The sequence below is a fragment of the Silene latifolia genome, chromosome 7, assembly GCF_048544455.1.
Source record: "Silene latifolia isolate original U9 population chromosome 7, ASM4854445v1, whole genome shotgun sequence".
NCBI classification, from domain to species: domain Eukaryota; kingdom Viridiplantae; phylum Streptophyta; class Magnoliopsida; order Caryophyllales; family Caryophyllaceae; genus Silene; species Silene latifolia.
In genome coordinates, this window is record NC_133532.1 from 71,793,717 (window position 1) to 71,807,165 (window position 13,449).

General features: G+C 36.2%; 2 protein-coding genes across 2 annotated transcripts; one reads left to right on the forward strand and one right to left on the reverse strand.

Annotated features, from left to right (window-relative positions):
- Positions 1 to 654: 654 nt before the first annotated feature.
- Positions 655 to 1,407, forward strand: LOC141590219 (kinesin-like protein KIN-14N). Its single transcript, XM_074410826.1, has 4 exons — positions 655 to 705; positions 795 to 911; positions 1,006 to 1,193; positions 1,389 to 1,407. The coding sequence occupies exons 1-4, from the start codon at positions 655 to 657 to the stop codon at positions 1,405 to 1,407; spliced, it is 375 nt and encodes a 124-aa protein (XP_074266927.1).
- Positions 1,408 to 3,065: 1,658 nt separating this feature from the next.
- On the reverse strand, positions 3,066 to 5,021 carry LOC141590220 (uncharacterized). The gene has a single exon (XM_074410827.1). The coding sequence runs from the start codon at positions 5,019 to 5,021 to the stop codon at positions 3,066 to 3,068; it is 1,956 nt and encodes a 651-aa protein (XP_074266928.1).
- Positions 5,022 to 13,449: the final 8,428 nt, after the last annotated feature.

The window sequence follows — 13,449 nt, forward strand, 5'->3', positions numbered from 1 at the left end:
ACGCTCATCACATATGACCATAATAAACATCACATCATTTGGTTAGCATATGGCCCTAATTAATCATAATGGCAAAAAACAAAAGACGAGACAATGTGGAAAAATAACTAGCACAATTTGATTTTCAGATGCTAATCAGAGACAGAAACCAAAATGCTCAACCAACCGTCCATAATCAATAATAAAAAAATTCAGAACCTTTATGTCTTTCCAAATTGAATCTTTAATTCCCTCGGGTACTTTAAACCAATCCTCATATGTGATCTTGATATTATTCCGGGCGATTTGACCAATATCTCTAACAAAATCTAGCCTCCATGCTCCAAAAGGCCTATCGTGCTCATCAAAATCAATACCCTTAGGCCCTTTATCTTGTTTTTTGGTCTTTATACCGGTTGTTGCACCTCTCCCTTTACGTTTGGGTTTCTTACAATGGTCATTTTCGCTCGTGGGGGCTTCCTTGTCCATTATATACCTAAGAAAATAAATTAAGAAAAATAGTTAGTACATACCAAATATGAAAAAAAAAAATCAAAGAGATAAATGTTTAGACGATATAATTAAAAGAATGTGCTCTAACCAATTATTCTGCATTTAAATTGTTTTGATGCACTATGTGATTAAGTGTATGATATGGTCCACTTGCAGTGGGTAATGGAAATATCTGATAATCCCGGGAGAGAAGAGCCTGAACCTGCTTTCAAGGTAAGTTATCTGTCTTGACTCTTGGGAGAGTTGTATTCATGATAGAGTGACTGAATTAAAATGCTCATTCTAGTTATGGGACTTGTTAGTTAAGTGGCTGTGATTCATTTGAGAACATGGATGAATATGCAATTATATATTCATTGGAACTTAACTTTGACACCAGTAAGAAGCAGTCAGCCCAAGGCTGGAATTATGACATGCAAGTAAGTATATTACTGTAGTAATTGTATATTCATCTTTTAAATTAGTCCTTCCATAGGACCATAGTAATGGTCAATTGATAATCTGCTTCATCAGGCCTCAGTGTTGGAGATACACAACAACACAATACGGGATCTCTCGGTATCTAACCGTATCAATAATGACAAAAAACATGAAATTAAGACTGATGCAAATGGAGACCAATATGTGTTTGACCTTAACAGTGTAGATGTTTGCAGCTCAGAAGAGGCTGCTTTACTTCTGAAGCAGGCAGCAGAATGCCGGTATGTGTACTTTTTTTTTTTTTTTTATTCAAATTTTCAATGTTCATCCATGGTTGCCAAACTACTTTTTAAACTGAAGGAGGACTACAATTACTAATAAAAGGGGTGGTGTGATAGGGAAGAGTGTAAGGATTGGAAACTTGAATTGTTCCTTGCTGTCGTGTTTGATATACAAGTTTCTATTTTGATTTTCAGGTCTGTGGGCAAGACATAAATGAATGACCAATCTTCAAGGAGTCATTTTGTATTTACTCTCAGGATTTCCTCGTCCAACCATTTCAAGTTGACAAGTACAAAGAACAGGCAAATTGGCATTGGCACAAAATTCGTTAATTTTGAAAAATGTCCATTGTCTTATCTTTCATAAGCAACAGAAGTGTAAAAGTTTAGTAGTGGCACAAAAGTTAAATAACTATGAGTTGGATTTACAATTTTCAAAACCCCTCTTAAGATATCTCGAAAAAATGTAAAAATCCAATTTACTGGTGGATTATTAAAATATATGGTTTTGTTGTGCATTTGTTAACGAACAATAGAAGTACCTAAAATAACCATGAACTATTTAAAGTTATCGAACCATAGACCCTCATCATGATCTTGTCGCATATAAGTTTCATCACGTAAATCTTGAACCGATCGACGCTTGACTGAAACCGGAGGGAGTTCATCAAGTTGATCATATTCTTCTTCGTCAACTACTCCCTCGACACCAAGAATACGCCTTTTCCCATAACGAACCACGGATGATCTCTTATCTAAAGGATCTTCAATGTAGAATACTTGTTTCGCTTGAGATGCAAGAATGAAGGGTTCATGTATATGTCCAACAACATTAAAATTTACAGAAATGAATCCCATATCGTCAACGGTGACACCCTTATCAGAATCTACCCATTTACACCGAAACAAGGGTACACTAAAAGTTACATACTCAAGCTCCCAAATATCCTCAATTTTCCCATAGTACGCCCTTGTGATGTCTACGGGATCCTTACCCTTTCCAACATATTCTTCTGATGATGCAAGAAGAGTCACTCCACTATTTTGCATTGTACTCTTCTCATCTTGTCGGCTTGTGTAAAAGCAAAACCCATTGATATCATACCCTTCAAATGATGTGATGTTCGATTTAGGGCCATATGCTAACCAGCGTAAGTTAGCACTTACATTATGAGATTGTGTAGACAACTCACTCATCACCTTACCTTTAAACCACTCCGCAAAAGTTCGACTATGTTCATTCAACAACCAGTCATCGCGTTTATGTGGATTTTGTCGCTTCAGTAACTCCAGGTGCTCGGTTAAATAGGGATGGACCTCTGTCATATGTTGTAAAACATATAAATGTGCTTTCTGAAAAGAATCGCGGTCCACGCTCATTTGTTTCTTACCCAAAGTACCCTTCCCTAAGAGTCTACCTTCGTGCCGAGATATGGGAACTCCAATAGGCTGAACATCTGCCATATAGTCAACACAGAATTGGATTGTCTCACATGCAATTGTTGCTTCAACAATACTACCTTCAGGACGACAACGATTCTTCATTCGTCTCTTATAAGTACCCATCTCTCGCTCCATCGCCCACATGTTTTGTTGAAACACCGGACCACAAAGTTTAATCTCACGCACTAAATGAATGACCAGGTGTACCATGATGTCAAAGAAAGAAATCGGAAAGTACATCTCTAATTCACATAAAGTCACAACAACATCCGCTTGCAAGCCATCTAAGGTGTTAGGATGGATATCTTTTGAGTTGATTGCATCAAAGAAGAGGCAAAGCTTGGTGATGACTTGCCTAACAGGCTTAGGCAATACGGATCTAATGGCCACCGGCAGCAATTGTGTAAGCATAACATGACAATCGTGAGATTACATACCAACTAACTTACAATCTTTTATGGAAACAAGACGACTTATGTTAGAGCTATATCCATGTGGTACCTTGACCCCTTTTAAAGATTCACAAACAATCATCTTCTCCTTCTTAGAAAGAGTCGTGCAAGACGGTGGTATATAGATACGTTTTCCCTTCTCAATTGGTTTTAAATTGATACGCTCCCTAGCAGCCATGTCATTTCGAACTTTCACCCCATCCTTAGTCTTATTCGGCATATTGAGCAATGTTCCAATTACACTATCAAACACGTTCTTCTCCACGTGCATAACATCAATGCAATGCCTCACATACAAGTGCTGCCAATATGGAAGTTCCCAAAAAATTGACCTCTTTGTATGATATACTCCATCTGGTGGAGGTACGTACGGTTTTCCAAAAACTGTAGTTATATTCTTAACCTTATCGTAGTACTCTTCTCCACTCAGAAACACAGGGGGTTTCCTATGCTCCGTTTTCCCATAAAAAGCCTTCTTCTTCTTCTTTCGATATTGATGATTTTCAAGTAGAAAACGACGACCACCTCTGTACGAAAATTTGCCACTGTGCTCCAACCAATCAGATTCAATTTCATCCCCGCACACCGGACATCCCTTATCAGTCTTCAGTCGGTATCCAGAAAGGTTACCATAAGCTGGGAAGTCATTAATTGTACAGTACAACATAGCATGCATTTGAAACCTAGAGCTAGTATTTGCATCAAACACCTCTACCCCAACGTTCCACAACATTTTCAAGTCTTCAATTAGAGGAGCCAAATACACGTCAATGTCATTTCCAGGTTGCTTAGGTCCCGAAATTAGGAGTGTTAACATAATGTATTTGCTCTTTGTGGTAAGCCAAGGAGGGATATTGTAAATTATCAACATTACTGGCCAACAACTATGTTGGGTACTTAAAGTTCTAAAAGGATTAATTCCATCGGTGCAAAGTCCCAATCTTAAATTTCTAGGCTCTGAACCGAATTCTGGAAAGGTTCGATCAATTGTTCTCCATTGGGGAGAATCAGCTACGTGCCTCAGTTTGCCATCTTTATTCCTCCCCTTTTGATGCCACAACATGTACTCCACATCTTTTTTATTTGCAAAATAGCGTTTAAATTTTGGTATTATTGGAAAATACCATAATGTCTTCACAGGACTCCCCTTCTTCTTGCCACCATTACCATTGTCTACCCTCTTGTATCGTGACTCACCGCACTTTGGGCATTCTTGTAATTCACTATACTTTTTTCGGTACAAAATACAGTCCTTCACGCATGCATGAATTTTTTGGTAAGATGTAGATAATGGGCATAGTAGTTTCTTGCATTGGTATGTGGTGGAGGGAAGCTCGTTACCTTCTGGCAACATTTGACACAAAAGTTCTAACAAGGAAGTAAAACTTTTGTCACTCCACCCATTTCCAGCTTTCAATGTGAATAGTTTCAACACAGCTAATAAAAGAGAGAATTTAGAACCATTCGGGTATAAAGGCTTCTTGGAATTATCAACCATTCTCTGAAAAATAATAGGGCACTCCACAATATCTTCTTCAAGATCCTTCATCAGCCCGTCAATATTATCATTATCAGGCTCTATATTATCATCCATATCAATATTTTCAAAGATTTCATCATCATTTTCTACCCCGACATCAATCTGATCCCCATCTTTATCATTAATTCCAAAATTTACGTTGGTACAAATATCATTATCACTTTCTCCATGCCATATCCATACATTATAATCTGCTTTAAATCCTTTTAAAATTAAATGTTCCCGCAATTCATCCCTAGAGTTCACCTTTTTACGATTTTGACATAAGGTACACGGACATACGAATTGATTATCTCCATGAAGTCTTTGATGTTCGACGGCACAACTAAGAAACTCCTCTAGTCGTTCAAGATAAACAAAATCACGCTTTCCATACATCCAACTTCGGTCCATAATCTAGTTAATAAACACATATATGAATGGGTATCTACGTCAATGATGTATAATAATCACATTAAATGCACTAAACTGTTTCATGTAATAAAAATTAACCATCATTTAACGAGAAACTGAAATTGAATAAAGATATACATACCTTCAAGTGGCAATTAAGTAGCTTTGTAAGGTCGAAATAGAGAATTTTGGTGGAGAGAAAGCCTGTAAATAAGGATGATTTTAACCTTTATTAAAAATTATTCAAAATAAAAGTGATAACTAAAAAAAACATAAGAAAACATAGCACTAGACAAGTTTTGAACAGAAACAAAGAGTGTTGCCATGTCCCGAAAATCTTCTGGGCAACATCTGTAAAGGTTGTTAAATGTCCAAGTCGAACACTATGTTCTTTTGCACTTCACTTCAGTTCCATTAAGTTCGATTCAATTCTTTTCAGTTCAGTTTTGGAAACCTCTTACCTTGAATATGCTCATATGCTTGAAATGGTTGCAAAGGTATATGTTCATTTTTTAAGCTGGACTCTACCTTTTCTTGTGAATTTCTTTATTCCCATACTTGGAATGTTCATAACATGTTGGATGATCAAGCTTTAATGTGTGGCCACTTTTCGTATAGCTTAGTGTACTGACTTAGTCGTATTTTCTTGAATAATTTGTGAATTGATTAAGTGTAGATTGTATGGATATTCCATGAAAGTGACATATTAACTATATGAACTACTAGATAAGAACAATTCTTTATTATATGATTAAGTTTATGTGAATAAGCTCCTTGGTGCTACGGTTGCACCATTAGTACTGGTAAACTAATATACTCTAAAAAGGGAAATTTCAAGAATTAAAAACGTATAGAACTAATAAATTTGTTATTAGCTACATTAGTTTTTCACTGAATTTGTTATTAGCCAGTTAAAAGGAAAAAAAGGCCTATTGCCTACATTATTTTGCATACCAAATAGAAGCTACTGACAATGAATTTTCACTTTGCTAGTTCTCTTTCCTTCCACTCAAACATCAGTGCCGTAAACATGGCATGCTAGAGTAAATTTTTATTTAGAAATGACTCATTTCTTGGTGAAGTACTCCTCAACAATTAGGCTCCTAAGAAACACTCTTATGCTAATTCTTGTTATTGATCCATGTAGTTATGGTTGGAGTATTATCCGTCAAGCCGGTTAAGTATTTTGACTCAGGTGCATTAGGTGATGGATGCACACAAGAACTAGCTGCTAAATGTCAGTATTGTTCCTGAGAAGTACTCCTCAATAATCAGGTTCAATATAAGGTTTTGAATTTTACCAAGTTCAATTAATAACCTACTCGAGCAGCTTCTTTGACTAATTACATTTTAATATGTCTAATTACATTTTAATATATCTTGCTAGTATCCACAACAAACCGAGAAGGTGGAGTATGGCTTCTTTGTTCGATATATTCAAGGTTTACACAACCGCAAATGACTTAGAGAAGGTATGACATTCATATTTGATGATCACCAAACAATGCTTCATGTTCCCTTTTCTTCCAGTCTCATACTTTAGTCCTTGAATTTAGTTTAATACTTAAGTAACTTGGAAAGTAAGGTTGGATGTTGGTACTGGTTCGTTGAAGTCTAGACCTTGACTTGGATGGTTCAATTGGTGATTTGGTTTAATGCTAGCTATGACCATCATGCCCTCCTTGGTCTTATACCTAGTTTGCATTGCTACTGATCAATGCTACGGGTCAGGTCAGGGCACTGTTGCTGGCCACTGTTTGATTGTTAGTATTATTGTTCTCGCACTTAAGAGAGTAAGAAACCTTCTTTTGAAATGTGAGCTACTGATTCTCAGTCACTAGTTTAGTATTCTTGAAGAGGACTCAAGAAACGGAATTTCCGAGCGTGTGAAATGTACTCTTCAATATTCAGTTTTGTTTTTCAACTAGGAGGATATTTTTGTGATGTTAAACTTTCAGTGTCCACCTAATAGGTCTTATACCTGCTTATATTTCAATTTGCTTTATACATATGTTTCCTTGGTGGAGGAAATGAATGTTTATTTTATTATATAAGCTTACGTTTCACTTGTGTGGTTCTTCAATTAACATTAGAATGTGTTCCTCTTAGGTTTGGAGCTCAAGGATGGTAGATTCCTACACCGATTGCGAGATTAAAGAAATACGAGATAAATGGGCAACAAACTTCACTAATCATTGTGTTAGCTGAATAATTGTATCTTTTTTTTTTTTGAGGAAAGAATAATTGTTTCTTTTAGATAGTGTTAATTTTTCTTTGAGATGTATTAGGATTTGACATGTGGAGATTGTTTTAGACAATCGACAATATGCCAACCTTTTGGTATGAACATGTTATTTGGCCGATTATGTGATGAAGGGTCTCTTGACAATCTGTTAATGTTGTGAATGTTGATTATGAAAGTCGGTTTTTATCAATTATATTCAGGTATTGGTTCTTCATGATACATGGAAGTTCTGGCAAATTTTTAGAATCTTATTTTGTAAATAGAACAAAAAAAAATAAATAATAATGGATGATACTGGATATTTTTTTTTAATTATTTAACAAACTATCAGCAGCGTATTAACCAAAAACGCCTCAGATTATTCCCATATATAAGGCGTTTTAAGTGAAAAAACGCAGCAAATGAGTGACCACATATGAGGCATTTTTTCTCAGAAACGCCGCAAATAACATACATTTGAGGCGTTTTTTTAGACGCCGCAATTAATTTTCTATTTGCTGCCCCTTCATTTGCTGCTACTCAAAAAACGCCTCAAATGAGCTATATTTTGACGCCTCATATTTGTGTTTTTGTACTAGTGGTTGCATCTCTTTCATACTTATCATTGCACTAATGTTCAAACATGTTATTCAGAAGTGGGATCATACAACATCTAGCTATCTATACATTAATCACAATTTGGTCTGACACTGTTTTTGAAAATGCAGGTTAGAATGGGCCTAAGCTATGAGACATGCCTAAACTGAAACTTTGAAACACACAACTTTGTTTAATGATATATGCCTAAACGGATACAAATATTAAATACTGAAACTTTGAAATTGTAGTGGTACATGCCTAAGCTACTAAAATTATAAGCCAGCGAAGCTGTAAGGGACTTTTAACAAATAAATAAACAAATTATCTAACTATTCTTACAGTTAGTTAATGAGCTATAGGGTGTTTTGACAATCAATGAATGGCTAACGGTTTCAGACAGAAGCGAGACAAGATTCTAACCAAAGTTCTATAATCAACATGTTCCTCTTGAGGTGGTGTATGAAAATTCAGTGAAAAAACGACTTGTACTAGCGACTGAACTCAGGAATGATTGTTACTAAGGAACTCTAGAGCTTTTCATCAATATGCATCACTACCGCCCCTTGAGCAACTAATTTAATCAATCAATTGCATAGACATAAGATTATACTGGCGACTTGTACTAGTAATCAAAATAAAGCTGCATATCTTATCCGACTAGTAAAAACACCAGAACCGTTAACAAATTGGCAGGGATGAACATTAAAAACGAACATCAATCCCAAAATACACAGAACATCAATCCCAAAATACACAGAACAATTAACAGCAGTGCCAGAGCCCTAAATCGCTATATTGAATTCTAAAAATCGCAAATAACTTCAGATTGCTTTCACATATTACACAAGTGACCAAATAGTTGACACATATAATTGACTACAGCATATGTAATTGCAAAATAATTGGAGAAACAATAAGAAAAATTTGGATGCAGGCATACCTGATTAATAGATCATACGGGGTCAAAGCAGGAAATTGATTGAGGGGTCGGCAGGTGTGCGTGACGACGGGTAGATAGGGATTGTGGTGGCCGGATAAAGAGGAGGCGACGACGACGGAGCATTGGTTTGTGTATGTGGGAACTGGGAAGCAAAGGGTTTTCGTGGGTGAAGGGTTTTGAATTGCGTGGGAATTATGGAGGTAACTGAAAGGTCGGTCAATACTATTACGTGTTTGTCGCGTGAAGGACTCGTTTTAGTGACATCGGTTTCAACCGATGTATTTTAAAGACCCTTAAAATAATTGTTAACAGTTATGACCTCGGTTTTAAGAAAACCGATGTAATGCCAATATATTAACATCGGTTTTCATATAACCGATGTTAATATAATATAAATAACATCATTTTGATTTTTAAACCGATGTTAATAACTCCATTATGAACAATTACATCGTTTTTATTAAGAAATGATGTAACTAAGGCGATGTCAATAGGACTTTTTGTACTAGTGAAAGACGAGAACAAACACGGATGAGTCTGACCTGGACACCTACATGAGGCGCGAGCCTCCCTGCATAGCAAGGAGCTTCTGTCTTAGGCCAAAACTCGGTTTTGGCTCGTCTAACCTATGTTTGAATCGTGTTATGCATTGTTCATGCATATAAACTCATAAAAACAGTAAAGACATGAAATAGGTGAGTTGTTTACACCCTCAAACTTACGTGTATTGATATTTTGCGATGTAGACGACTTTAGAGACGGTTTGCTCGTAGTGACTACTCACGATCAAGAAGTTTAAAAGAGTGCCTTAAAAAAGGATTTTGTTTTAAAAATGAGTTGAAAATATGTTAATTAAAACATGTTGATTGATGAATTGAGTTGGTCAAAGGGGTCGATCGAATGCACGGCGACGGTACCAAACAATATGTGTAAGGTTTGTGTTTACAATCGGTAGGTCGTAAACACGTGTCGATTTTGTGACTTAGGAAGTCGAGTCTAGAAGTTTAAGAGAGGTGAAGGGGCGGACGCTCGCGTGAAGATTATGGGGTATGATGGTGGATATTTATAGAGAAATGTGGGATGGTAGGTCGGTTTAGTTTTTTTGGAGGCTAAGAAGACACCCCATTGAGGCGCGAGCAAGCCTGCTATGCAATGGGGTGCCCTGTCCTTTTCAATTTGGATGTGGCCAATTCTCCATCCATTGTTTGGTTGGTTTGATTTGTGGCAATCAAATAGGATGTCGTGTAACAATATGGGAATCTAATAAGATGATTTTAGGTGTTACTTGAGGTAGGTGTTTTGTGTGCTTGACTCGGGTTTGACCTGTATGAGTCGGGATTTGAATTTTCGAGTCGGTTTTTGGCCCGGTGTCGGTTTGACTCTAATTAGGGTCATTTTAATGGAAATGACATGATAAAGACATTCATGTCATTATTTTTGACATTCGGGATTTGGGTTGACTCGGGTTGACTCAGGTTGACTCGAGTTGCGGGTTTCTGAGTCGGTTTGGGGTCCGAAGACGGTTTTAACTCTAAATAGTGTTATTTTAATGCAAATGAAGTTAGATAACTTTTGAAATCATTTTTCATATCCGAGTAGTGCATCAAACCGTCTCATGTATAGCTAATCCACGTACGCATATCAAAAACACGTTACTGTCCGATCATCATCGGGTGGTTTTTGGAAGGTGCAGATACTGGGTATCTACAAACGCGTCTCTAAAAGGACGGGTATTACATGGCTGTGTCGATCTATATGATATCCTTTGGTCATATGGAGATCAGGTTAAGTACAGGTTGTTTGGATAACACGCGGGAGACGGGACGAGCTTGATGAGTCACGAGACGAGTCTAGTCGATTTGAAGAGTATAGTCGTCACGAGTTGTACTTTTATTCATTTTTTTATGTTTATGTAAATCATTAAACATTACATTAATAAAATGTTCTTGGATTGAAGTTTTGAAACCCTACCTCGGGAAACCGAGATGGTAACGCTCCAATTATCTTGGCCGGATAGTTGAGGTGTTACAAAGTGGTATCAGAGCGACGATTTTGAACTTAAAACCAATGAACCAAAAAAAAATGAATCTAGGAGAGACTAAGTAAAATGAACCCGATATGAGTACCATAGGAAATCGATTTTGGATGAGCAGGCGCCCTCATGCTAAAGCTAGTGCCTATCGTCTCAGTTGGACACTACATGGGTGGCTAGGAGTATGGGAAACGTTATGTGAATCGTGATATGAATACATATGTGTTACGGTTTTAATGTGTTTAAATATGGCATTGAATATGATCATTGTGAAATAGAGTGAATATATGAGTTTTGTGACTCGTAATAGGTTATAGTATGATAGAATCGTTCATGTAGAATGTGATAACATATGATTAATGAATAAATGGACTCATGTGAGTAGTACGTCGTAGATATGATTAGTGTGTGTATTGATATGAGGGACGGTAGTCCCGAATCTTGGCATGTGGATATCATGTGCGTAGTGTACCAAAGATAGTGAGTGTGAAGCCAAACCCAATCGAGTAGAGTAGTACTCGAGCGTGTTGACCAGTTACTCGACCGAGTGGACAGTTCACTTAACCGAGTGGACAGTTCACTTAACCGAGTGGACCTGTCACTCGACCGAGTGGGCAAATTTAAGAAACTGAAAAACTTATGGAAGATATCCCACTCGATCGAGTAACCAGTCACTAGACCGAGTGGAGTTTCACTCGACCGAGTGCCCTAAGTACTCGGCCGAGTGGGCCTGTTGAGCTGAGAAATTCATGTAAAATTTGCTTTTTCTACCTTACCTTTTCATCTCTATCTCGAACCTTGTAACTTCGACATCGATTTATCTTAAAGTGATTCAAAGTTTTCATATTATGATTTGTTGTTTGAATTACACTTTGTTACTCCACTTTTCTTTATTTGTCTTCTCAAATTTCGACCATGTAGTTGGGCCATCTTCTTCATTTTGCAATTTAAAATGGTTTTGTATATACACATGTTTATTCAAGTTTTATCAAATAATTGCATGACCTTGTTCAATTTCATAGTAATGGTTGATTTTCTATATCATTAGAGTGGTCAAAAATCAAATTTTTACGATAAATTTTTTTTTCCCACCATGGATGAGCTTAGAAACTTGTGCTTTTGAGTCTATAACTAAATTTTCATGCTTGTTGTTGGGTCATATTGAACAAGAAAGGCTTAACACTTGTTGCTAATGTCGGATTTTTACCTTGTATGCGAAAATTTCAATTTAAAAGTTTGACTTACTTTTCATTTCCATGAGTGAAACTTGTTTTAATCGTCTTACAAAGACTACCGTTATCCCTAGTGGTGTGGTACATTGTCCTATAGATGGGGATTTTGTTGCAAATTTTAGCCTAAAATTTGCAACCGAGTGAGGAATATGAACAATTTTGATTTTACCCGAATATGGCTTAATAATATTTTAAAACTCTAATATTATTTTGGAATTTCACTATAAAATGGTGTGAATCAAATTTTCCGTCTTGAAGGTTGACAAATTTCCCGAAAATGTTATGAAAATATAAATAAGCTTTGAGTTTTCGCTCGTGACGTACTTCGTTTATTCCTTATTATTCTAACCTTCGATTACAACGTTTTGTGAAATCATATATAAGGAAATTTTTTTCCGCCTTAAAGTTTTATTTTCGAAAAAGAATGGTATACCCACCCGGATTTTTGACTTTTCTAAGTTATGTTTTGTACCAATCGAACAGTAATACTTTGAATTTGGCCCATAAAGGCATGTACCGTCCTATGACGGACTATTTTGTATTAAAGTTTTCAAGTAATTTGAAACAAATGACCTTTTGTTAATGTTTTAATATAACATTTTGCTTTTGAGTCAAGTTTGAGTAAAATTGCATTAGAGTTGAGTTTTGTAGTTGCATCATTTTCCAAAGTTCATCATATTTCAAGTGTACTATTAGGGCAATTTTAAGGTGTCGGTCATTGATTTCCTATCCCCTCCATGTTATATTTGATTCCCTATCGAACCATAATCAGAATAAATATGTTCCCCTTATATACTCTTGTCATCAAAGAGTCAACCGAAAAGTTTCCTAAACTATGAGTGGTAAGTTATGGGAGATAATAGTGGAAAAGTAATCTTGGTAAATTCCACCACACAATGGACCAACTTAATTTCCATAAAATAACTTAATTAAATATTAATGTAATACTTATTTATTTTATGGAATATCTTACAAAAAGAACTCCTAAAAAACGAGAATAAATATAAGAAAAATTAAGAGGCAAGAAAGGATAATAAAAATGGAATTGAGAAAGTAATTAACTCATATCAAAAGTGATTACTAGTATACTATTCGATGTCCCGAAAGCGAATCGCAATTCCAATGTTGTCTTGCAAAATGTGACATCAGATGGAGTGTCAATTTAGATCACTTTGTTGAACTTCACCCATTTATCATGTATGTTTAATGTGTTGTACACTTGTACCGTTTCCAAACAACGGAGATCATTAACAATAGTCAATAGATTCGATCACCAATCTAAGAGAAGCCAACTAATTTACCATTACACTAATGTACAATCTGCTCTGCATGCGGGCAACATCTACCACCAATTCACCATTCTGAAAGGTACTATCTGCGCAACTAACCGCAACTGTGAA

Excerpts from the sequence above, each read along its gene's own strand:
- LOC141590219 (XM_074410826.1), top strand. The coding sequence starts at position 655 with ATGGAAATATCTGATAATCCCGGGAGAGAAGAGCCTGAACCTGCTTTC. Across the intron at positions 706-794 it reads AGCCTGAACCTGCTTTCAAG|TTAAGTGGCTGTGATTCATT; the intron begins GTAAGTTATCTG and ends GGGACTTGTTAG. Across the intron at positions 912-1,005 it reads GCTGGAATTATGACATGCAA|GCCTCAGTGTTGGAGATACA; the intron begins GTAAGTATATTA and ends CTGCTTCATCAG.
- LOC141590220 (XM_074410827.1), bottom strand. The coding sequence starts at position 5,021 with ATGGACCGAAGTTGGATGTATGGAAAGCGTGATTTTGTTTATCTTGAA.